The sequence below is a fragment of the Lactuca saligna genome, chromosome 4, assembly GCF_052625555.1.
Source record: "Lactuca saligna cultivar CGN05327 chromosome 4, ASM5262555v1, whole genome shotgun sequence".
Lineage (NCBI taxonomy): Eukaryota > Viridiplantae > Streptophyta > Magnoliopsida > Asterales > Asteraceae > Lactuca > Lactuca saligna.
In genome coordinates this window covers 69,600,114-69,625,082 of record NC_136420.1, presented here as the reverse complement: position 1 = coordinate 69,625,082, position 24,969 = coordinate 69,600,114, and the positions used below count along the sequence as shown (strand labels likewise).

General features: G+C 36.7%; 3 protein-coding genes, 2 long non-coding RNA genes and 1 other non-coding gene across 8 annotated transcripts; 5 read left to right on the top strand and 1 right to left on the bottom strand.

The window, feature by feature from the left end:
- The first annotated feature begins 10,691 nt into the window (after nucleotides 1-10,691).
- On the top strand, nucleotides 10,692-12,912 carry LOC145042107 (uncharacterized). Of its 3 annotated transcripts, none has more exons than XR_013680547.1 (6): nucleotides 10,692-10,979; nucleotides 11,186-11,406; nucleotides 12,061-12,199; nucleotides 12,282-12,370; nucleotides 12,473-12,547; nucleotides 12,633-12,912. It is a non-coding gene; the product is annotated as an uncharacterized LOC145042107 (long non-coding RNA). The 3 variants fall into 3 exon arrangements; XR_013680546.1 differs by having other exon boundaries at nucleotides 10,692-11,064; nucleotides 11,186-11,332; XR_013680545.1 differs by having other exon boundaries at nucleotides 10,692-11,064.
- Nucleotides 12,913-14,495: 1,583 nt separating this feature from the next.
- LOC145042104 (TatD related DNase) lies at nucleotides 14,496-16,247 on the top strand. Its single transcript, XM_078990473.1, has 2 exons — nucleotides 14,496-14,615; nucleotides 15,062-16,247. Exon 2 carries the CDS (start codon nucleotides 15,125-15,127, stop codon nucleotides 15,983-15,985), a length of 861 nt encoding a protein of 286 aa, XP_078846599.1. The 5' UTR covers nucleotides 14,496-14,615; nucleotides 15,062-15,124; the 3' UTR covers nucleotides 15,986-16,247.
- Nucleotides 16,248-16,390: 143 nt separating this feature from the next.
- Nucleotides 16,391-16,464, top strand: TRNAN-GUU (transfer RNA asparagine (anticodon GUU)). The gene has a single exon. It is a non-coding gene; the product is annotated as a tRNA-Asn (tRNA).
- Nucleotides 16,465-17,029: 565 nt separating this feature from the next.
- LOC145042103 (beta-galactosidase 8-like) lies at nucleotides 17,030-22,097 on the top strand. Its single transcript, XM_078990472.1, has 18 exons — nucleotides 17,030-17,956; nucleotides 18,023-18,118; nucleotides 18,219-18,331; nucleotides 18,437-18,503; nucleotides 18,599-18,691; nucleotides 18,944-19,087; nucleotides 19,335-19,423; nucleotides 19,518-19,623; nucleotides 19,707-19,794; nucleotides 19,866-19,984; nucleotides 20,065-20,229; nucleotides 20,322-20,512; nucleotides 20,593-20,681; nucleotides 20,773-20,882; nucleotides 21,058-21,165; nucleotides 21,250-21,360; nucleotides 21,454-21,665; nucleotides 21,740-22,097. The coding sequence occupies exons 1-18, from the start codon at nucleotides 17,780-17,782 to the stop codon at nucleotides 22,077-22,079; spliced, it is 2,418 nt and encodes an 805-aa protein (XP_078846598.1). The 5' UTR covers nucleotides 17,030-17,779; the 3' UTR covers nucleotides 22,080-22,097.
- LOC145042106 (uncharacterized) lies at nucleotides 21,633-23,641 on the bottom strand. The gene is made up of 3 exons (XR_013680544.1): nucleotides 23,502-23,641; nucleotides 22,755-23,048; nucleotides 21,633-22,527 (listed from the first exon to the last, which is right to left on the bottom strand). It is a non-coding gene; the product is annotated as an uncharacterized LOC145042106 (long non-coding RNA).
- Nucleotides 23,042-24,410, top strand: LOC145042105 (uncharacterized). Its single transcript, XM_078990474.1, has 2 exons — nucleotides 23,042-23,948; nucleotides 24,182-24,410. The coding sequence occupies exons 1-2, from the start codon at nucleotides 23,453-23,455 to the stop codon at nucleotides 24,217-24,219; spliced, it is 534 nt and encodes a 177-aa protein (XP_078846600.1). The 5' UTR covers nucleotides 23,042-23,452; the 3' UTR covers nucleotides 24,220-24,410.
- Nucleotides 24,411-24,969: the final 559 nt, after the last annotated feature.

The following is a 24,969-nucleotide window of genomic DNA, read 5'->3' as shown; positions in this document are numbered from 1 at the left end:
GACTATGATTGACGTCATCATCCACATTTGCCCCAGAAGAAGTCATTGAAAACATACTATTGTAAGCCCTAACATCGTTTAAAATTTTCTGACTTTCATACAGGCGAATAAACTGAGACGGAAACCTAGACGGACACGGAAGAACAACGCTACCACCTCTACAGCAATGGGTATACCTTGGGTGAGTAAATGTGGACATATTAGGAGCCTTCTCGACGTACCAGAAAAACGAACTGCAATATTCACACACCCAGGTACAGTCACCATTATCAATGTACTCAGGTAGAACGGAAAGGCCATCGAAACGTCGACACTTCCGACGACGACCAATCTGAACGGCAGAAGACGACGAAGCACCGGCGTCACGGTTCCGCTTCGAGGAGGCCGACATCATATAGATAGACGACAAGACAACAGAAATAAACGAAGCATTCAAATCACAGAAGACGAAAAATAGGAAGAAGGGATGAAAATTTATACCTTAGAAAGAGAGAGACACGATGATGAAAAAGATGATTGAGGAACATTCACGAGAAACAAACAGAAATGGAGAAGAAAGAAGATGAGGAAAGAAAGAGAAACATCCTTAGATTGCCACGTCCGTTCCATAAAAAAAATAAAGTCACAGCCTTCAGCCACGTTGAAAAGGATGACGAAAATTTGCAAAATAACCCCTCAAAATCTAACACACCTGCCAGATAATAAGAAAGAAAAATAGAGGGACGAAAGTTGGATAGATTTTCAACAGTTTACTGTTGAAATATATCACAACTTATATATATATATATATATATATATATATATATATATATATATAAAATAATAATAATAATAATAATAATAATAATAAGTCACGGTAAATATTAGACTAAAATCTAGTGGTAATAATAGTAGGTTTTGTCGAAGGAAATTATTTTAAAGTAAACGAATCGTTGTTCGAGTAGCGAGTCACCACCTTCTCAGGTAAGTGCATAGTCCCTTTCATCTTACACATAGATATGAAGTATTTAGTATATAATTTACATGTTTTGTGTGCATATTGCTTGAATACTTGTTGTCTATGTTTGATGAACGATTTTTATACATGTTTTAAAAGTTTAAACTGTATACGTATTTTATATCTACAAAATGTGTTGGGTAAAAACATGGGTAGATGTAATAGTTGTTGTGTGACCAAATAAAATAATAAGAGGCCTCGTTATAGATGTTATTGATGATTCAGTCATCTAGCGGAGTATAGATGACGACCACATACTATTTTAGACAGTCTAGTGGAACGCTAGCAGACTCGCAACCTGTAGGTGTTTATTTGAACTGTGTGCTCACCAGTAGTACTCCATCCCCCACATGGTTGCCTTATTTGACATGAATTGCTAAGGAACCCCCGAATCATGTGTTGTCACCCCAATGAAAGTCCTTAGACTAGGTCCCTTATATTAAATGTTTTACGAACGTAAAGTGAGGATAACGGGAACGGGTAAATGAGTTTGTTTGGTTTGATAAAGTTAATAAACTTATTTATTGTGGGTTGAAAACCCTATGTACTCACCAGGTTTCCCAACCTGACCCACTCAGTTTATTTATATCACATGTGTTGATATGAAGTTACATTACACTGAGAGATTAAGGAGATATAAATCACTAGTGATAATGAATGTAAGTTTTGTTTATGCTTATGTTTCTGTATTGACGATGACACCCCAAATGTTTTAAAATGAATAAAAATACTTTTATTTGGAAATGCTTTGATAATGTATTTATCATGTTTTATTGGGAACAAATTCCGCAACATTTTTATTAAAAGAGGTACTCTGACTTTTATAAAGCATAAACAAAATAAGTCTTTTCTGGCCGTGAAAATGGGGATGTCACATGGTTCGATGACCATATTTTTGAGCTTCTGTTTAGGAGTTATGATAGATTGCTTAGGGATATGTAGTAACATAGTTTTCATTTGTACTTGCGTTGTAAGGACAAGTTTTCCACATTTTTATAAATAAAGAAAATTTTTGATTTTGTCTTATTTTATGATATCCTTGCAATAACATTAGTGAAAATTAGTGTTTAAATATTATTAGCAATGTTGGAAATAAGTTTGATTCTTAGTCATATTATTGTGGAAATGTCATAATTTACCAAATAAGGAAGGATTCTCATCATCCAAGTTTCGATTGGATAGAAACTTGGAATCATGCGACTTGTATTGTGTGATGAATGAAAATCTTCATATTTGGGAAATTAAGATTGGTACCTTTTTCACATATGTATGTGAGTCAAATGAAGGATTAGAGGATCTAGTACTCATTGATATGCACTGGTCAGATTCACCACAAAGAATGATAAAGACTATTCGTCATGATTTACTAATGGCTCAATAAATATGATTATACTTACAAGATTAAGTGTAATTCTAATACCTTGAAAAGTTTTAACATATAGTAGAACGAATAAGAAGAACCAATTACGTAGAAAGATAAAACTTTCTCCAATATGAAAGGAAATGAGAGTACGTTAGTGTCGTGTTTTATGATCATCCTTATGATTATGGAACCATGTCACAATTGGTCCTCTAAGGACACCTTAGTGCATAAGTATGACTAAGAATAGGAATCGGGAATTGTTGAAATGCTTAAATCAAGATGGTGAGTCATACTTCATTCCAAAATCAAGTCTTAGAGTCACACCCCAAGATTGTGTCTTGAGTGACATATCCTAAGTAGGTTTATAACACATCATGAAATGTGGAGTAGAAAAGTTTTCTTACTCATGCACATTTGAGATTAGTAGTTGTGATGATTTGGATAAAATAAATACCAACTAAGACCAATTGTATGAAGTGAGTTTCTTGATAAGAATCCACACTAAATCTTGAATATTTGTTTGTCAAGGAATGTTTCTTGATAAGATAATCTTAAATGTAAAGAGGTCAGTGGGAGTCTTAATGATCTTGAATAGTTTCAAGAACTAATAAAAAATAAAACCTATTGTTTATAACTAGCACACAACTTGAGGCTTGTAACCTATCGTGTTGACATATTCTTGTATTTTTGGCCATTCCAGTTAAGTTAACTATGCATGTGAGTTCTATGAGTTCTCATTTGATTGCATGAGGCAAAGCACCTTGATCAATGAAAGTACATTGACCCGTAAGGGTGAGCTGCTCAATAACTTGGAAGCAATGGTAGCTCGTTGTGCTATCAAATGGCAAGAAACTAAGATAAGAAAGTTCAGTACATATGAGTTTGGATTTGTCATAAACCTTGTCTTATGATAATGGTTGGAAATGACAAATTCACATGGATAGGAACACATACATCATAAAAATCTAAGTGGAAAGAGGTTTCTCTCTACTTCATGAAAATGATTATGAGGAAACGCTTTCACGGGAAGATTTTAAAGAGTTAGCTGGTGTGTTGATTGCGTTCTCAAATTCGATTATGATTACGACAACCCTCTTCATAGTTCAAATTCTGAGAAATGGCAAATGGTTTGATCATTTGGTACTTATTGCTATAAGTTATGGATTAGTTTAGACACACATATGAGCTTTCTAATGAAAGGTGTATGAGCTTAAGAAGTCAATATAAAGACTTTTTAAAGCACCACATATGAGCTTTCTAAAGAAAAGTGTATTAGCTTATTTGGAATCAATCTTGGATTTAAGCATGTTATGAAGCTAAGACTTCAGATCTGGACATCTCATGGCCTCCATAGACTTAAAGTTGCTAAGTTGATCCAATCTTGGCCCTCCTTCATACCCTAGGTCCCTTGCTAAGCCTTATTTGAGTGTTTTAGCCCCTTTGATGCCATGCATGGACGTAAATTTAGCAACTTTACATGGCATCTCAGTCCCAGGGGACCAAATATGTAGTTTGGAGCATTGGATTCGCATGGAAGTGCCTGAATGCATAAAAGCTAGGATGAACTTGATGAGTTTCTCTGCCAACTCGACGAGTTGGTGAGGGTTTTCCTGCTTTCTGGATACTGAAAAACTCGACGAGTTGCTCTGCCAACTCGACGAGTTGGATCGAGTTTTCCCATCTTCTGGATGATGAGCGGAGTTGATGAAATAACTCAGCGACTTGGCTAGGGTTTCTCCCAGTTTTCTGAACACTGAAGGAACTCAACGAGTTGCTGGATACACTCGACGAGTTGGGTCAACATGGACTGTTGACCTAAGTTGTTGACTGTTGACTTTGACCATGGTTGACCAAGTTTGGCCTTGAGGGTATTTTTAGGAATTTAGGATTTTTATGGAGTTAGTCACATAGTAATCGTAGGTGGTTGGGCTCGGAGCTGTGATTCGAGAGTTGGATCTTGTCAGACAGTGTTATTTGTGAGGTGAGTTTTCCTCACTATATTAACAGGGTCGAAGGCACCAAGGCCAGTCCTTTTGGATTGTTATCCTGGTTATCGCATGGTATTATGTTTAGTGATCTGTTAGATTTGTATCCTGGTGTATAGGATAATGTTATGATTAGTGATCTGTTAGATCTGTATGATTATCTGTATATGATAGCTAACGTTTGATATCTATGTGTTGATTATGTGATTGTGGGTGGGTTGAGGCGGTCTTGCTTTGTGCTTTAGGAAAATAGACCCAGGACGGACTGGCTAGAATGAAGGCCCATTGGGGCGTACCTATCAGACTGAAGTCTTAAATAACTGTCCAGGCTAAAGGCACGGCGAGGCGGTCCAGACATGCTGAAGGTTCTGAGAGTGGGCCAGATAGACTGAAGGCCTGGTGAGGTGGTCTCCGTACGTTGGGCGTACATATATGTACACTTAGCATACATGAGTGGAAGGAATGCGGACTTAAACCACGTACGCGGGGCGTATGAAGATGTACGCGGGGCATATATGGTCATGAATTAAAACCCTAATTTTTAGGCATGAGCCCTATTTAAACTCATTTATGACCTATAGACCTTATCCATAATTATCCTCCACACCTCTAAACGTCTCTAAAACCTTAGTTTGCCTTAGAGTGTGATCTTTAAACTTGAAAGTGACCTTGTGTCCCCTTTTGATGTGTTTGCAAGAAGAATACCTTCATGTGCAAGCCTTAGATGTGGTTGGACTTCAAGATCTTGAATCTGCATCATCTAGGGAAGCTTTTAGAGGTAAAAATCTCATACCTTGTTGATCCTTTTGCTATATTGAGTAAGGGTTTGTTCATAAGCTCATTTTTTTTCCATGGATTATCTTTTTTTTTAGTTTGGGTAACTCCAGAAGCTTGTAATGTTAGATCTTAGTCCATTTGGCATGTTAGAAGCATAAAAATGCTATCTTGATGGTTTTTTTTGGCACCATGCATGGGTTTAGGTACTTAAAGTGAGTCTTAATGGACAAAATGGGATGTTGGGGTCCTATAAGGCATGCAAAGGAATAAAGTTGCCAACTTTATCTAGAAGTTGACAAAGTGGATGCATGGATTAAGCACTTAATGGCTAAGTATGCTTAGCAGCTTAGTACGTTGGGGGTACTAAGATGTATGTGTACTGCCTAAAGACCGAGTATACTAAGTGTTGTGATAATATACGCTACGCGTACGCCCAATGGGTTGTTGGACAATTTTTGGACTTTTGGGCCTTAACTAGTTTTGGGCCTTGGCCTGTTTAGGATAGGTGGGCCCAATTTTCATTTGTGGGCCTTGCATGTCTTGGTTTGGGCCTTTGGGTTATGCAGCCCGTTATAGTGGATAAGTCGAATGTGTTTAGGCTCATTATGGGTTAGACAAAATGGGTCATAGTTTAGGAGTTGGACTTAGGGTTTTGGCCCATGTCTTGAGTCTGTAACCTAATTCTAATTAGGGTAACTTGTGTTTATTAAGCGTGATATTGTAGTATCAGTAGCCAAGCAGTCAGTATTTACCAGCAGACTGAGATGAGTCTTCTCACTATATCAACGGGTCAAAGGCACTAACATATGGACTTCATTTGAGAATAAATTATAGAAGAAGGGCTATTTGGTAACTGTTGGACTTATTATGAAAAAGAATTATAGGAGCATGGGTATAATGGGTAAATATGGGAGCTGTTTTGAAATTATTTTAGGAGGGAGGGACTATTGTTGTCATTATGGCGAAGCATTTAGAATGGAGGCAGGTATATAATCCTCCTGAAACCCTAACCCTAGGAACCATATACCGGCCACCACCCTCCTTCTTCTCCAGCCGTCGCCATCTCTTCCATAGTCACCTTACACCATCGAGCTTTATCATAACTGTGCCATTCCGTTGAAGACAAAGGCCACCATTAGACATCTTGGCAGCGAATGATCAGAAGGAACACACCTGGGGTGTCATTATTGCTGTTACTGGTGGAATTCGCCACCTTCTTCGCCTTTTCTTCTGTTCCGCCACCATCTTTTCTTCTCATTTTCTGATCGGGAAAGGTAGCTAAGTCCTACCATTCCAGCTGTGTCTGCCGCCTAGTCAAGTTCGTGCCATCGAAAGTTGTAGGTAACCGGAGGACTATGGAGTAATCCATGTCCGTGGTGTGTGGGTCGTGAGCCACCAGAGAGTAAACTAGAACGATCATCAGCCCCGTATCACTGTCAACGATTGCGATGAGTCAAGAACCGACGAGGGCGGCTGCCAAACGCCATGACTGCAACTGTGCCGTTGTTGTGACTGTCGGACCTCCGGACGCCACCATGAGGTGGATGGTCATGTGCATTCACGAGAAGAGCCATGTTTTGTGTGCGTGTTTCAGTTATAGGTGTGTGGTTTGTTGGCTGAAAACCAAGAACAACCACCACCGTGGTGGTGGCTACCACCATAAGGGTGGTTGTGTGTGTGTGTGTTTATTTTGGGATTTTGTGTTGTATATTGTAATCGGTGATGAATTAATGAAAGGAAACTCATAACCACCACCGTGAGGTGGTAGCTACCGCCTCCTGTCGCCATCAGTCGTCGTGTTGGGTGGCAGTGTGCATAGTTTGCGTTTAGATTTCGTTTGGGGTGCTTGGTAAAATTTTACTAGAACCATAACCATCACCGTGAGGTGGTGGCCGCCGCCGTGATCCGCCGTGTGCCATCGTTGACCACCATTACCCGATGTGGTAATGGGTGGTGCCCGACTTAGGAAATCCCTAATTGTCCTAATGGAACCCTAATGGGCCTAAGGACTTAGCTTTTGGGCCTAATTGGGTTGTGGGAGGTTGGAAAGCCTAATTAGGGTTTAGAAAACCCTAATTTTGGAATTATTGGTTTGGACTTATCGGGACCCGCATATTGGGCCATTGGAATAGAATTGTGAATTACACCCGATCATACTATATGATTTATCTAGTGTAATGGACTTAATGGATTAAGTCCTTAATGGGTTAAGTGAGAAACACTTAACCCTAATCGTCATTTTATGTGAAAACCCTAATTTCACTTGGGCTTTGAGTTGGGCCTTTCTAATGGGCTTTAGGATAAGGCCCATTGGACAGGCTTGGGCCTAATTGGGAAAATTGGGCCATAGATGGGCCATAAATGGGCCTTGGTGATTATGAGATATTAGACCATCAGGATGTCAATTGTTGGACCAGAATAAATGGTTAGGCCTTATGGCAACAAAATGTAGATGTTGGACCCAATTTGGAAAATTGGGCTATAGTTGGGCCTCGGTTCATTGTTCAACTTTTGGGCCTTTGGATTGGGCTTTGAGCTTAAGTCAAGCTAAGTTAGGGGTAAAGTAGTCCTTTACCCTAAGCATGGACTTATGGATATGTGTTGGAACCCAATTATTAATTGGGCGTTATTTTGATGTTGACAGATTCGGGAATCTGTCATCCAGAAGTTAGGGTTTTGTCCGCGGGACTAAATCAGTGTGAGGTGAGTTTTCCTTCAGTAGGAATGGGTCTAAGGCACCAAGTCCGGCCCGTATATGTGATATGATAGTATTTGAGTGTGGGCGGGGCCCGTATCTCATTATTATCAGAGTATAGATATTAGTCAGTTTGTTGGGTTGCTATATTTGTTGTCTATGTGATATCTGTTTGTGTTTGTTTATGTATGTGAGTGTAGGTGGGGCTCATATCTCATTTTTATTCGAGTGTGGGCGGGGCCTGAATCTCATAGTAGCTGAGTCAAGGCAGGCCCCGAATCTCATAGTATTATTTGAGTATAGATATGTGACTTCTTGATAAGAGTAGATATACTTGTTGTATGTGTGATACTTGTATGCATGTTAGTAGTGGAGTGTGGGCGGGGCCCGAATCTCCTAGATGGTGGAGTGTAGGAGGGGCCTGAAACTCCTAGACAGCGGAGTATGGGCGGGGCCCGAATCTCCATGACAATGGAGTGTGGACGGGGCCCGTATCTCCTAGTTGCATGTTATATGTATGATATGTGGTAGTTGGGGAGACTCACTAAGCTTCATGCTTGTAGTTTTCATTTTTGATTTCAGGTACTTCGGATTTCAAAATAAGAGCTAAGGATGACTACAGTGCACACACCATTTGTTCACCCTGGGATGTTTATACTCTGATATACTTAACAGTTATGATATTTTGAGATACACTGTTTATGATTTTCATATGATGTTTGATGAACTATGTATTTATTAATGATTTAAAACGAAATTTTGAGACTGTATTTTTTGGGATATCTCAATGCTTTGTGTTATTTGGGAAACTCACTAAGTTTTTTCTTATAATTTGTATTGTGGTTTCAGGTACTTTCGGTATTAAGGGGAAGGGTCTGACTTGATGGTGCAACATTCACTCTCTATTGTTTTCAATACTGTTATTGTTACTCTGATACTTGAACATGTTTTATGGTGTAATGGATTTTGGAAACAATTTATGGATGTATTTTCCTTTGTGAAAATGCAAAATTTTACTTGGTTTTGGGATGTTACACAACACTTCAAGAAAAAAAGGTTTGACAACACAAACATAACCTTTGTGAGAAATTTATAAATAAATATTTAATTATAATAATGGTCGTTGGAGCTATTTATATAAATATGAAAAACATCTTAATCTTGTCTTGTATTTTTTATGCCGAATTTTATAAAACATTATTTAATACAATATCATCTATGTTTTGGAAAATATATTTATGGTAAGTTTTTAAATGATTTAATTGAAAAGGTAAAATGAAAATTTTGAAAATTTTCATTTTAAAATGAAAGTTTATTTTAATCCATTTTATGTGTTAAATTCTTTGATCCTTAATTACAATATTTATGTATAACTTTGCATCTAAAGCTTGTTGATTCTTTTTATCAAATATACACGTTAAGGTCGTACTATTTTATTTTCATTTTTTATATAATAATACATAAAATTTGGTCCATATTTTTTAATTATCTATAATAAAGCCATAAATATATTGAAAAACTCTTTTAAGTTTAAAAGAAATCGGTTTATGACGATTTTAGTTTATTTTAGTAGTTTGTAGACGTTAGAAAACAAACAATCTTCTTCTTTCAGACTGCATATGTTTGGTCCATTTTTTCTACTATAAAGGTCTACATATATGATCTACAGACTGCAAACATTTTAATTCAAAAAAAAAAACCAACATCTTAGGAAATAATTATCTCTCATCCTTACTTATTAAATATGATATTAACACTTGTACAAAATAAATGAGAAAAGCAAAAGGAGAGAGAAGATGGTTATATGCGGTGGAAACCGTTGATCATCCTATGAGCTTAAAAAATGCAATGAAGAAATAAGAAGAGACCGTATTCACCACAAAAAAAGCAAGCCAAAAGTTTGACTTGAGTCTACTTTGCTAAGAGAAGAGAGAGAAGGAAAAGACAGACGGCAGAAAGCAATCCTTCCAACCGCGGAGTTGAACACAACACTGACTTCGGCTAGTTTCTTCCTGCCCTTTATAGTTGTAATCGCTAGAAACTCGGCTACAAGGGAGAAAGAAAAAGGAAATTGTACCCGACCAGGGATGGACGTAAACCCGTAAGCTACCGAGGGTAGGGATAATCGTCCGGGTCTTATTGTGAAAGAAAAAAGCCGCCCCGCCACAGCAGTCGGGTTGCTTCCTCTGTCGTCGCCGGGGAGCTCTTGGCGAGGAGACCTTAGGATAAGTTGCTAAGTAGTGTTATTTAGTTTGATGAGGGTAGCTACCTATTGCAGGAGTTCCTGACCTGAATGGACACCAACTAAACTCTATAGCTCAATAGTCTAGTGCAGCTAATGTACGAAGGAAGCAAGAAGTCAGCTAAAAAGTATGAGAATCTCCACTGTTCATGTTATCAAAAAGGGGGTTGGGTAAAGCAAACTCCCTCCTTGAACGAGCACGGGCTTAGTCAAGTAGAACCGGGTTGCACTGATGGATGCTCCGATCGAAAAGAAATCAGTGGGGTCATGCCGGTATGTTCGTAAGCTTTCCCAAAGCTTCAGTCACTAACAATCCTAATCCACTTAGTCGATTAGCTGCTAGTCGTTCACTTAGCTTAGTGTTAGGGCACAAAAAAAAAGAAGGATGTTCATTGCAATTCCTACAACCACATAGGCCCATTATGGTGATCATTTAAGGCATCATAACCTAACTAATGACACACACAAAATTCATTAATATATATATATATATATATATATATATATATTGAATCTTAGGAATAGTAAACCTTTTCTTTATGGTTATTTGTTCTCTTCGACCTTAATTTTGTGTGGGGTATTTTATGTCATTTTTCCCATTCTTTATGGCCAGGTGTTGACACATGTTTCTTTACAGTTATTTCCACCGTTTTCCCCCCAATCACCTTTGTATTGCTGTCCACCGCCTCAAATAATCTACCTTTCATCACCAGCTCCATTCGATGCTTCTCGATTCTTTAGAGAACCACTCCACCTTGAATTTCCTTCTCACCGGTCTTTGCTTTTGTCACCGGCAGTTTCCTGTGACATCTGCGTCGCCCTCCCTAGCTGTTGTTTTTTTCCCTAACTTCACCGGTGGTCTCTCTATCTGAAAGCATTGAAGAAACCAGAACAAGAAAACGGAGACACGAAAACTAGAGGTACCAAAGGATTCACCCCACCTCTTTTTCCACCGTTCATTAACCTCTTCCATCTACTATATGGTCTTCTAAATTAATTGAAGCGGTATGCTTTTCTTTATTTGAGTTTGATTTAGCATCCATCTTCACCATATAACGACTGTTGGATAATCAACTTACTCGATTCTTCTTCTCTCATTTCTATTTCTGTATCAACGTTATTGCAGCCTATCCTTTACGTTCGACAACTTCTCTATTTTCTTCTTCATTTGGATTTCATCGGCCATCCATAGGGAAACATCGACTGTGACGTATTCGAAGCCGACTGATCATCGACTCCATTCCCTCCTATTCGTCGTGAATCCGCTTCCATGGTTGGTTCCTGAACACTCTTCTACGATGGATTCCATCGTCGCACACAACAAGTTGCAGAATCCCGCCCGATTCTGTAAGCCCTACACCCAAAAATGGTCCCCGTTCCTCGAATTACCGTTTTCTCAAAATTAGGGCTTTCGTTTTTTTTAGTAGTCGTTAGTTTCTTTAGCAAGTCTTCCATCTTGATCGCAAAATCTCTTCTCTCTCATCTCTGATATCATTAAAATGAGATGTGTGTTTCTTATTTTATTGATAAGAAGATAGAAGGAGATGAATGTTTGTGTTTAAGAGGCTAACTAATTGCTGAAAGAGTAGATTCCAAGGCTACTAACGATGATTCTGAACAAATTGACAAAAATGTTTTCCTTTTTCATACTCATTGTATATTTGAATCTGTTTTCTTACACTCAAATATGTTAGCGTGTATGCGTGTATTTCAATAGTGAGTTTTTGACTACTAATTCTTTATCAGATTCTCAAACATCACAATTTGACTATGTTCTTTCTTTTTTAAAGCTAGCCGAGATCAATTTTGTTCGTCTCAGTAGCAGCCTTAGAAAACATAACTACCAAAATTAACTTTGGGTCGTTTCTCTTACAAATGAATAACATTATATTTGCAAGTATTCAATTGTATATATCCCAAACTACAAGGTGCATGTGCTCTTCCATTTTGATGAGGCTAAATGATAATAAGGGTTAACTGGTCCACCATTGTTTGCAACAGATGAACAAATGAAGATTAAAGTAGGAAATCACAAATTATTTGATTAATCCTTTTGGTTTAATAACCAAATCGTGTTCTTGGTGGATCTTCAACTAGCTCTGTGTAGCAGTTAGTGCCAAAGTTGCTGATTTCTCTTTGGGTGAGTTTACAGGGAATGTTTTTTTGGACTAAACGAAACGAGAGTAAATGACCGTTTTTCCCTTTTGTCTATATATGTCTAGGCACTAACACAGGTGGAAGTGTAAGAGTCCATTGTCCATATTAGACTGCGTGATGCTATTGAGTAAAAAAATGCAATTCTTTACTTCTGGTAATTTTATTTACGAACTTTTATATTTCTTCGATCAAAATTTGAATTTTTCTTCTTTTCAATGAATTTGTTTGACTTATGCCATTTTTTCTTTGATTTCAGATTCATTTGGATTGGCACCAAATCCAGGTCATAACTGAAAAGGCTTGAGTTCATAATGTTGAAGCATATTTTCAGGTAATGTAACAATTTCCTGTTTTGGGAGTGGGGCTCGACAAAATGATATATAATATATACAACTAATGTATGTTTCTTTATGCAGGAGGAGGATGTTATTAGGCTAAAAGTCACTGAAGTTTTGATTTTAGAGTTTAAGCACTGTTTGGTATGGTGGAATATTGGAAGGAATGGAATGCTTCATTTCATTGGAATGAAATTTCAAATTTTTGCTGCTTCCATGTCTTTTGTACATAAAACTTGAGAAAATGATGAGTTGTAATAAAATGTGGTTTTACATTTTTAGGTTGGCATGGATATAGGTAATGACCATGTATTATTCTCTCGCTACCGTTATAGATAATCTACTTTGTCTTTTTAACAAACCAACATCATGTTAAAAATTTGAAGAAATCTACACAGGTTCCAATTGTACTTATCAGGGACAAAAATGACTATCAACTTTACATATATTTTCTTAAACGACAATCTTTATATGGTTTAAAGTTTAAACATGTTCTTAATTGCTTGCAAAAATATCCAAATATGGTAGGGTAGAACACGGTTAATTTTGGTTCTTTGTATTTGATTATTACATGGTTAGGATTAAATTATGATATTCAAAATATAAACACGAGCAACATATATGCATGTCTTCTTTGGTCAATTTATATACCAATCTTTACACCACAAGAATAACTATCATTTCAACTGTTGTCACTATCTTTTTTACATCACTCATTCTCAATTGTGTACATTATGTAGGATCTCGATGTTACAAAACTAGTCAGTCGTATGCCATCAAAAAGATTAGAGTTTGAAGTAACAACACAGGTTAAACAAATATCAAACAATATTGTTTATAAGTTGAAACTTCTGCACTCTCTTCTCTCATATTTGGTTATAATCTTTGTACCCATAGATCTATTTGATCTTTGATTTCTCTAAATTTAAATTGTAAAGAGGTTGTATAAGGCAAGAGTTCTCTTAATGAAAATAATACAATCGATTCTTGCTAAAATTTGTAACCTTTTTTAATTTGAAATACAGGAGCTCCTGTTGTTCTTTTTAGAACAACATCCGACCTTCAATCCAAGAAAATATATAATTTTGCTAATACATTATTTGCCAAATATCTATCTATAAATTTTCTCAGAGTATAATTATCGAGAAGTGTTGGAATCCTCTATCCGCAATTTAGATGTTGAATGACGAAATCGTAAATTTCCATGTGCACAATTGCGATTTGTGTTGCTTGAAGTGGGGAACCCTAAATCACCTACCTCCGGTCTCGCCGCTTCAAATCCATAATATGATAACAAACTTTACCATATTAATTCACGAAAATGTGTTTTTTAAACGTTATTATTATTATATATAATTTTATATGCATATTTTTCTTTGAGGAAACAACTACAAACAGTTACAACCAAAGGCACACACAATATCTTAATAGGATTGTTGATTTTAAATTCAATGGAATTGTAGAAACTTGCTTTTACTTCTTCATCATTTGTATTAGATAGGTTTGAATGTTGTTTATTCAAGTACAAGTAATATGCTATTTCTGCATTTAATTTTTAGTTAAATACAAAAAATAGCAACCTATTTTCATAACTATAGCTAACTATGTCCATTGTTTCATCCTCATGTTATAATATTATAGTTCAACATTGATTTCAATCCACATGCACCATTCCATCCCACACAACACGATTTCCGACAGCTAGTTCAAATATATGAATACAAACACATATTGTTTTTCAAATACAATTTAAACATGCATAAATGCAGTAATTTTGATATACTTTCCGATAAATAATCGATGGAAAAATAATTACATAGTCTGATTGGGCTTCTTATTTGGGCTGGGCACTTTACAGTTTACACATTCACGATTCGGGCTCTTCTTGATTTTATTTTCCTGAAAAATAATCCAACTATCACTTGTACGTTATGCTTCCAAATCTGTACATTTTTTGTGCTACAGAGATTGTGCTTGTCATTTGGTTTTTTTTTCCATGGTGGTTGTATGGCGTAATCAGTTCGTCCGCTTTGTTAGAACCATTGAATACATCGATGCATACAGGTACACATATGCATACAATTGTGTTTCTCTGTGAATTTGTATATATTCTCGTGTAGTTTCTTTGATTGCCCTTGTTTCTATCTTCTTTTGCGAATTTCATAGTTGCCTAAACTGAAAAAAAAAAAAAAAACACTTTCGTTAAATACCATAGCTTCACAATCTGAAGTTTGACCGATAATGCTAGAAATCGATTAGTGATGGTTTTCGTTCAGGAAAAAACTTGCTTCGATTTCAATTTGCAACCCTAATACATCAGTTTTGTTGTCAATTCGAGGAGAAACTAATGGTATATAAAATTTTTGGATTCCAGAAAGGGAGAAATATGATAATAACTTTGTTTGTTCTTCGATTGTGTTAAGCTTTTCTCCTACAGTTCAATTTTCTCCCAAGTTGACGTATCCAGTTATGAATTCACACCTCTAGCACTAATTTATCATATGACGCAGGGAAAAATCGTTGATCTAACAAGAAAGTGCAGCTACTAGTAATAGTCAAATAGATTTGAAGCCATGATAAAACTGTTTGATGCTCATTGTCACCTACAAGACCCCAGAATCATCAACAAGGCCCCAAGTCTTATCAAAACAGCCCTAGAGAACGGCATACTCCATTTTGCAGTGAATGGTGTCTCTGAGAAAGATTGGCATTTGGTAAAGGAGATGAGCAACAGCTACCCTTCTATAATCCCTTCATTTGGAATCCATCCATGGTTTATAATGGACAAAACCTCCAACTGGTTGAAACTCTTAAGAGAATTCATGGATGATACACCTTGTGCTGCAATAGGAGAGATTGGTTTAGACAAAGGGTCACGTGGAAAGATGATTGATTTCACAAATCAAGTTGAGACTTTCAGCCTGCAACTTGAACTTGCTAAAGAGCTTAAAAGGCCAGCTTCTGTACACTGTGTGCGTGCTTTTGGTGATCTTCTTGATGTAATGAAAGCTATTGGACCTTTTCCTGAAGGTGTAATCTTGCATTCTTACTTAGGTTCTGCTGAAATGGTTCCTGAGTTTGCAAAACTCGGGGCTTATTTTTCCTTTTCCGGGTTTCTTATGGCCATGAAAGAAAATAAAGCGAAGAAAATGGTGAAAGCAGTGCCTTTTGATAGGATTTTACTGGAGACTGATGCACCTGATGCATTACCAAAGGTATTGAATGATTCAGAGTCTGTTTTTTTGGTTGAAGAAGAAAAAGAGGGAAATGATGAAGAGCTGAAAGAGATGCTTAATCATCCAGCGAATATCCAGTTTGTGCTTGCTTATGTGGCGCGTTTGCTTGATATGTCTAAAGAAGAGCTTGCAGATGTGAGCTATAGAAATGCAGTGCGTATCTTTTCTTATGAAGGCTCCAAAGTGCAAAAAGGTTAGTTCAGAATTCAAGGCCTCTGAATCCCTGCTTTCTCTGAACCATTTAGAGATTTGAATCATTCAGCAGTAAATGGTCCAGGTTTATCAAAGGGCATCGTTGTGTACAATATTTATATTTTATAGTATAGATTCGTGTTATGAAGTTTGTATCCAAAAGCTATTTCTATTTTGGTTAATGCAATATTCTTAATAGAAGTTAATGATGGATGTATCATAGGATAAACTTCCAGATACCTTTTATAGTTGATATGCTCTTTTTACATGTATTTGGTATGCATATTAATTGGAAATATAGAAATATGACAATAAAGTGAGCTAATCCCATTTGTGTAGAACAAACAAGGTTTAAAACAGTTATGGTTTTGTCGAATTAATTATAGTCTTATAAATTACAAAGAATAAAAAGCTGGAATAGCTCAGTTGGTTAGAGCGTGTGGCTGTTAACCACAAGGTCGGAGGTTCAAGCCCTCCTTCTAGCGTTTTTATTCGTCATTGCAGTTTTTTTTTTTTTTTTTTTTTGCAAGGAATGCTAATATATAATTATAAAAACCCCGATATGAGATATTTATCAGATCAAATCTGGTGACCACTTAAGAAATCAATAAATGAGAACCAAAGGAACACAACCAATTATTTATCAAAATGATTAATGATTTGATACTAATATGGAATAAATATATGATATCATACGAAACACCAAATACCCATTACCCAATGAGAAAACAATATATAAAGAGATAAAAGGGAATTGAGACTCGCACCAAAATAACCATTGGGCTAATGCCTAATTGTTTGATTATGTGCTCTGAAATTCACTAGTGGACTACTAGTGATTTACCAACATATTATGCGAAAATCAATTTTTTATTTCATTTTTGTCTTATGGTCTTTGTCTCATGAGATGATCTGAAAATCCGTTTTTTTTTTTAAGTGATAAGATTGGTTTGAGTAATTATCGTAATTTGATAGTTTCATACCAATCCTATTTATACAATACGTCAATACGAGTCTGATTTTTGAGATCTTCTGGATGAACAATAACCATATACACTCTCAAATTTCACGAATGCATACTGTAGATTCGTTAGAAATTAAGTTCTCGTGCAATAACTTAATTCGAGATAGTTGTATCATAAATTTAGAAGTCCAGAAACTATTGCACAAATAGGGATGAATTTCGGGCTTAGGATAATGTGTTTGCAAGTCTCTATCTGTTCATAATCTGTAAATTTCGTATTAGTAAGTTTTGTGTTTATATTTGTTGATTGCTTCTTTATTTATTCTACTTAACAAATACATGATTAGATTATGTTATTTAACACATGGCTAACAGTGTTTGCGTATATAGCAAAAAGTTTTCCAGGGTATAAAACCAAAAAGGAAAAAGAAAATGGTTTGACAAGATTCAAATCATCCGTCGATCCATATGACCGAATCCGAATCAGCACGCTTAAAAATGGCGGGAAAGCAACGGAAATGCACAGTTGTTTGTGATTGCGCTCACACACATATACAAACTGTCGTTTCCTTGAAACTTACCAAATAGTAATCTTACAATCTATATCTATCTAAATCGACCTTAGTGATCATCGTTCTTTGTAATATCAACAGGTATAATACAAAATTCTTTTCACATTGTTATTCTCCAATTCGATATCAACAAATGTTACAAACCAATCACTTGGAAACAGTCGTCTACTTATTTCTTCTCTATATACCTATACTACGTACGCATTACACTAGGCGGAGTAGATTCTTCTTCATGTTATCTTTCTGCAAATTTTAATTGAATTAATGGGGAAAGTTCGGAGTTTGGGGTTAATTTTATTCATTATTATACTTCACGGAGCTTGGTTTTTTCAATTAGGGTTTTCCGTGACTGTAACTTACGACAGTAAAGCTTTGATTATAGATGGGAGAAAGCGGATTTTACAGTCTGGATCCATTCATTATCCTAGAGCCACTCCCGATGTGAGTTCAATTTTGTGTTCGTGCATAATGTGTGAACGTGGTTGACGATTGTGGATTAAATTGCAGATGTGGCCAGATATCATTGGGAAGGCAAAAGAAGGAGGACTGGATGTAATCGAAACATATGTTTTCTGGAACTACCATGAGCCTGTGAAGGGACAGGTACAATATATTAAACTTACATTTGTAAATTTATGATGATGATGAGAAGTATTTCTTGTATAAATGTTGTTTTTGCCTCAATTCTTTGTTTATGTGATAGTATTACTTTGAAGGGAGATTCGACTTAGTTAAGTTTGTGAAGACAGTGCATGAAGCTGGCCTGTTTGTTCATCTTCGTATTGGTCCATATGCCTGTGCTGAATGGAATTATGGGTCTGTTTTTTCTTTTTCTTAATTAGATCCTCTGGTTTAAGTTACACTTCTGTCCATATGTTTGTGCTAAATCTTAGAGGTTCATTTCTATAAATTTCTGAGCAGAGGATTCCCTCTTTGGTTACACTTCATTCCTGGAATCCAATTCCGGACCACAAATGGCCCTTACCAGGTACTCCATTACCACAAACAATGCTAATTTTTTGTTTCATCATGTTTTAAATCTTGCATAAATGTGCAAAATTTTAATATGAAATTATGGCTCAGGCAGAAATGAAACGTTTTCTTGCTAAAATTGTCAACTTAATGAAAGAGGAGAATCTTTTTGCATCTCAAGGAGGACCAATTATTCTGGCTCAGGTAATTCATATTACATTGTGCTCATAGGATATGGTTGCATCCCTTATGACAGTTTTTAATCCTATACATTCTATGCATCTTTTAGTAGGTAAATTTCCTCAATCAGATATATACAAGTATTTACTACTTAGGACTTAACAAACCTAGATGAATAGATGATCACTTCTAAATTTCTATCTCTGGAATACAAAATATTTGCTTATGATTAACTCCTTTCGCGTCTATATCTCAGTTTGTTGTCATATATAACAGGTTGAGAATGAATATGGAGATGTTGAGTGGGCGTATGGAATTGGTGGAGAGCTATATGTAAAATGGGCAGCAGAAACTGCTCTAAGTTTTAATACAAGTGTTCCTTGGGTGATGTGTAAACAAAGTGATGCACCTGATCCAATTGTAAGTTAAGTAAACTTACCTCAACTTATAATCAGGAGTCTGTATCTATGTCAATTGTGAACACATACAAACTGCTAAATTGAAAGCTCTACAGTAGACCAACCTTCTGCCTGCTGGATAGTCGATTAAAATCACCATCTGTGTGTTAATTCTTTTATTAGTTTCACTATTTCTTCTTCAATCGGTTCTATATCCTGGAATGCAGTTTGTTAATTGGTTTCTAACATAACAGCACATGAAATTGCAGATAAACACATGTAATGGGTTTTATTGTGATGAATTCATCCCAAATTCTCCTTCAAAGCCAAAGATGTGGACAGAGAACTACCCTGGATGGTAAAACTAACCTTTTATTACATAAAGGCATCTTCAATATTTTATATGATCATACAAAAGGGTATGTATGTCTTTTTCTTTAATTTTACTACAGGTTTCTTGCATTTGGGTATCCTGTTCCTTATCGACCCGTTGAAGACCTGGCTTTTGCTGTTGCAAGGTTTTTTGAAAAAGGAGGCACTTTTCAAAACTATTATATGGTAATTTTAGCAATCTTTTTGTTTATTGTTGAGTTTATTTGTTAACGTAGATGTATATATATATATATATAAATATATTGTAGTATTTTGGTGGAACAAATTTTGGACGAACAGCTGGAGGCCCTATGATTGCTACAAGCTATGATTATGATGCTCCAATAGATGAGTATGGTAATTTTCTGAAATTTTATCCACTGAGTGTTGTATGGAGTAAGTGTGATATATGGATATAAGTTATGCAGGATTCATAAGGCAACCAAAGTGGGGTCACTTGCGGGACCTACATATGGCAATAAAGCAATGTGAAGAATATTTGGTCAATGCAGATCCAACTCATCAATCTCTTGGTACAAACTTAGAGGTATTTTATAAACATATCAGTATGCATAATTCTCATAAGCTATGCATAATTCATCCTGACTCGATCCATTTGTTCAACAGGCAGATGTATACTATAGAACACCCGATGACTGTGCAGCTTTTCTTGCAAATTATGGAAGCACTTTAGATGCAAATGTGACATTCAATGGGAAATCATATTTTCTCCCTGCATGGTCTGTGAGCATTCTTCCAGATTGTAAGAATGTTATTTTCAACACAGCAAAGGTAACATTATATCCATGTTTTCTTGTTTACTTAGTTGTATAAAAGATGTAATTTATATATATGTGTTGGGTTATGTTGAATATGGATAAAAGGTTGTGGCTCAGAAAAGTATTGGTGATGCTACTACATTTGTTGAGAGTGAATTTTCAGTATCGAATTCAGGTTGGAGTTGGTATGTAGAAAAAGTGGGTGTTTGGAGCAATGAATCATTTACAGAAACCAGTTTGGTAGAGCAGATTAATACAACAAAAGACACAAGTGATTTTCTTTGGTACACTACAAGGTAATAATTCATGTCAAAATAACATGCTTCTCGTTTAGGTTTTCAAAAGAATATGATGAATTTCTGTAACTTTTTTGCAGGATAGAAGTAGATGAAAAGAAAGATGCGTTTTTGCTCATTCAGAGTTTGGGACATGCTGCTCTGGTTTTTCTGAACAAAAAAGTTGTAGGTAACTTCTGGCTGTGTTAACATTTGTTTGCTCAAAAGATACTTATTCACAACCATTATTTGTTTTTAATTTTAAAAAAAATCTGATGTAGCATTTGGTTATGGTTATCATGATGATGCAATCTTCAGCATAAGCGAAAAGATTAGTCTTGAACAAGGAAGCAACACATTGGACATCATCAGTATGATGATTGGTCTACAGGTGACACCATATCTTTCTTGTCTACAACTTATTTTCCCATATCTACACAGGCTTTAGACCTCAAAGACCACAATAAATGAGTCAATTAGGACCAATGAATATTGATGTGACTGACATTATAATTTGTTGAGTCTCCTTATTTTAATAGTTATATACTTATATATTTATTCTCCAGAACTATGGTCCATGGTTTGATACCTGGGGCGCAGGCTTATATTCTGTCACCCTGCTTGATCTAAAAAATGCTAAACAAGACATTTCATCTAACGAGTGGACATACCAGGTTTGTTGTTAAGTTTGAGTTTTAGGGTTTCTTTCACATTTGACACATAGTTTTGAGGTGTTGCATACTTTTGATTGCATTTAGGTGGGAACTGAAGGGGAAAGTCTTGGACTTGATAAAACAGATGCTGCTAATAGTTCCATATGGACCCATGGCAATGAAATCCCCACTAATCAGAGTCTCATTTGGTATAAGGTATGTAACCCTTCCATCATTAATAAGAACAAGACACCACTACTTTCAACACTCTAATTTTTTTTTTTTTTTTTTCATTATATATATTCACAGTCAACATTCATTGCCCCTGAAGGAAAAGGTCCTCTATCACTAAACCTTTCTAGCATGGGAAAGGGTCAAGCTTGGGTGAATGGACAAAGTATAGGACGATATTGGTCAACTTACCTTTCACCATCAACCGGTTGTACTGATAATTGTGACTACAGAGGAACTTATAATGCACAAAAGTGTCAGAAGAAATGTGGTCAACCAGCCCAAATTTTGTGAGTAATTTATATATATACACAGGTGATTGTCTTTTTTGTTTGTAATATATTGTCAAATAATATGTCTACAGATATCACATACCACAGACATGGGTGCATCCTGGTGAGAACTTGGTTGTTCTTCATGAAGAGTTGGGTGGTGACCCTTCCCAAATTTCTGTGCTCACACGCACCGGGCAGAAAGTGTGTGGCCATGTCTCAGAGGACGATCTGATTCCGGTTGAACTCTGGAAATCAAATTCCGATTCCAGTTCTCAAAGCCCTCAACTCCGATTGACATGTGACCAAGGCTGGAAAATATCATCTGTTGGTTTTGCTAGCTTTGGGAATCCCAAAGGGGACTGTGGTGCTGGATTTACTCAAGGCAGTTGTCATATTGACGTTTTATCGATCGTTGAACAGGTATCCTAACATTTTTCTCAAATGTGAACATACAAACTGTGTGGTTTCTCTTTTCTCTTGTTTCACTTTAAATATTTCATTAAGCTTATGTTGATGATCAATGCAGGTTTGCATCGGGAAGGAAAAATGCTGGGTTCCTGTTTCAACTGCTAAACTTGGGAACCCATGTCCTGAGGTGCCGAAAACCTTGGCAATTGAAGCTTTATGCACTGCTTGAATCAACACGCTTTTATAGCTTCCATTTTTGGTTTTGTGATGTTGTAACAAATGGTATGTGTTAAATGATAAACATGTCTTGGAAGTTAAGAACGTACAAATTATTTTTCACCATCATTATTTCACATTATCACATATACCTCGATGCCCATAAAACTGAGACATGTAATAGTTGGGCTGTTAAAAACTGGAACTATGAGCGATTCGCCACTTCTAAACGGGTGCTTTGTAGTTTTCCTTTCTGTAATTCATGGAAATAGCATCATATTTTACTCTTGCAGCCAATATTATTAGCGAGAACTATTTCAGCCATAAATTTAGCATAATTATGTTGTATATTTTGTATTTACAGTATATGTTCCTTATTTAGCTCTTTAGGTGATTAGACTTTCCTCAATTATCCCCTTGTAATCTTGTATATATACCAGCTCATATCAATGAAAGAAGCATCGAATCTCAAATACTTACATGGTATCAGAGCTAAGGGCTCAATATCGAAACTGATTTCTTTCACAGCCACGGCTGTACAGCTTTCTTCCTTTCCAAACTTCTTTTTTTCCAGCAGCCCCTGTCTTGTCATGTCTGGTGAAAATCAGACAAACCCTAAAAAGGCAATCCATCCCATCTACACTGTTACCAACATACAGACCAAAGTAAGAGTACTTGATGGCACCAAAGTCACGTATTCCTCCTGGGTTCGTTTGTTCAAACTACACGCAAAAGGCTACAAAGTTTTGTCTCATATTGATGGAACAACATCCCCTGCAAAAACAGATCCAACATATGACACTTGGTTAGAAATTGATGCTATTGTCCTTCAGTGGATCTATGGGACTATATCCGATGATCTTCTTGGTCAGGTCCTTGATCCAGATTCTACTGCATACGATGTCTGGTCCAAACTTCAAAACATCTTCCTAAATAACAAAGGTTCTAGGGCAGCAGCCCTAGAACATGAGTTCAATAACTTGACCCTTCAAGCCATGACATCCCTTGAAGTGTACTGTCAACGACCGAAGGATCTCTCCGGGCAACTAAACGATGTAGAGTGCCTTTTCAACGAGAAACACCTCGTCCTACAATTAGTCCGTGGATTGCCCTCTGAATTTGACACAGTGGCCGCCTACATCAATTAGACCTCTCCCACATGGGATACTGCCTGTTCGATGTTACAACTCGAGAATCAAAGACAACGAGCCCGAGATACTCACTCACCTGTGGAAGTCGTTGCTACTGTTGACCATGAATCAAGATCTAACCCACCGCCAAGACGTGGGGACTTCACCAACAAAGCTCATCCTTCCCAACAACGTAACTCCAATCGCCGATTCCCACCATCTCGCTCTCAAAACAGAGAAAATCCAGCGCCTCCTAGTCGCCAACAACCTATGCACCAGAACAATCGACGCAATCCTCCTCCTAGCCAGAATTGCCCCCCATGGTCCACTTACCCACCTCCTTATTGGGCTGCTCCTTGGTGGGTTTCACCACCACCATGCCCATATCCTACTCAGCCTGGTTGTGCCTCACCTTGGCGTGCACCTCCCACACATCAACAACAAAGTCGACCACCACAAGCCCATATTACAGAAGTAAACCCACTGGAACCATCAAAACTTGGAGCGGCTTTCTCGACAACCACTCATCTTACCGGAGATGCAGGTAAAATCTCAATTCCAAGTATGTCATCTATAAAATCGGTATTTGTTGGAAATGGTAATCAAGTGCCAGTCATTGGATCAGGTCACTCTTTTTTACCAAACCCACATAAACCATTTCATCTCAAAAATGTTCTTCACACACCTAACGTCATCAAAAATTTAATATATGTACGTCGATTTTGTCGAACTAATAATTTAACTGTTGAATTTGATTCTTATGGTTTTTCTATAAAGGACTTCAACACTGGGAAGCTCCTGACGAGACACAATAGCGATGGTGACCTCTACCCCTTCACAAAGCCAGAAACAACTCCAGCTTTATCTTTTTTTTTTTTTTATTATTATTTATTTATTTATTTATATATTTCATCTAGTTCATCCTTTTGGCATTCTAGACTAGGTCATCCAAGCCATTCTGTAATGGATTTTCTTAGTTCAAATAAACATATCTCTTGCAATAAAATTGATCGTTCTTTTGTTTGTCAATCTTGTCAAATTGCTAAGCACAAACGCTTACCTTTTCCTGACTCCACATCCACCACAATAAAACCTTTTGAACTTGTCCATACCGACTTGTGGATTTCACCCATTTTATATGGGTGTTTCCACTTAAATACAAATTTGAAACCCATGAAAAGATAACACATTTTCACAAACACATACAAACTCAATTCAACACTACATTCAAAACTCTACAATGTGACAAAGGGGGAGAATTTGACAATCACCAACTTCGTCATTTTGCATCTACTGTCGGTCTTCATATCCGTTTTTCTTGCCCCCACACTTCCCAACAAAATGGAACAGCCTAACACATGATTCATCGTATCAACGAACTCATGTTATCTCTTTTAACCCACACTTCTCTACCACCTTCTTTTTGGGTCGACGCACTACACATTGCCACCTATCTTCACAATATCCTACCCACCAAAATTCTTCACAACCGTACCCCAACCTCCGTTCTCTATCTAAAAAATCCCACATACGACCACCTACGAATCTTTGGTTGCTCTTGTTAC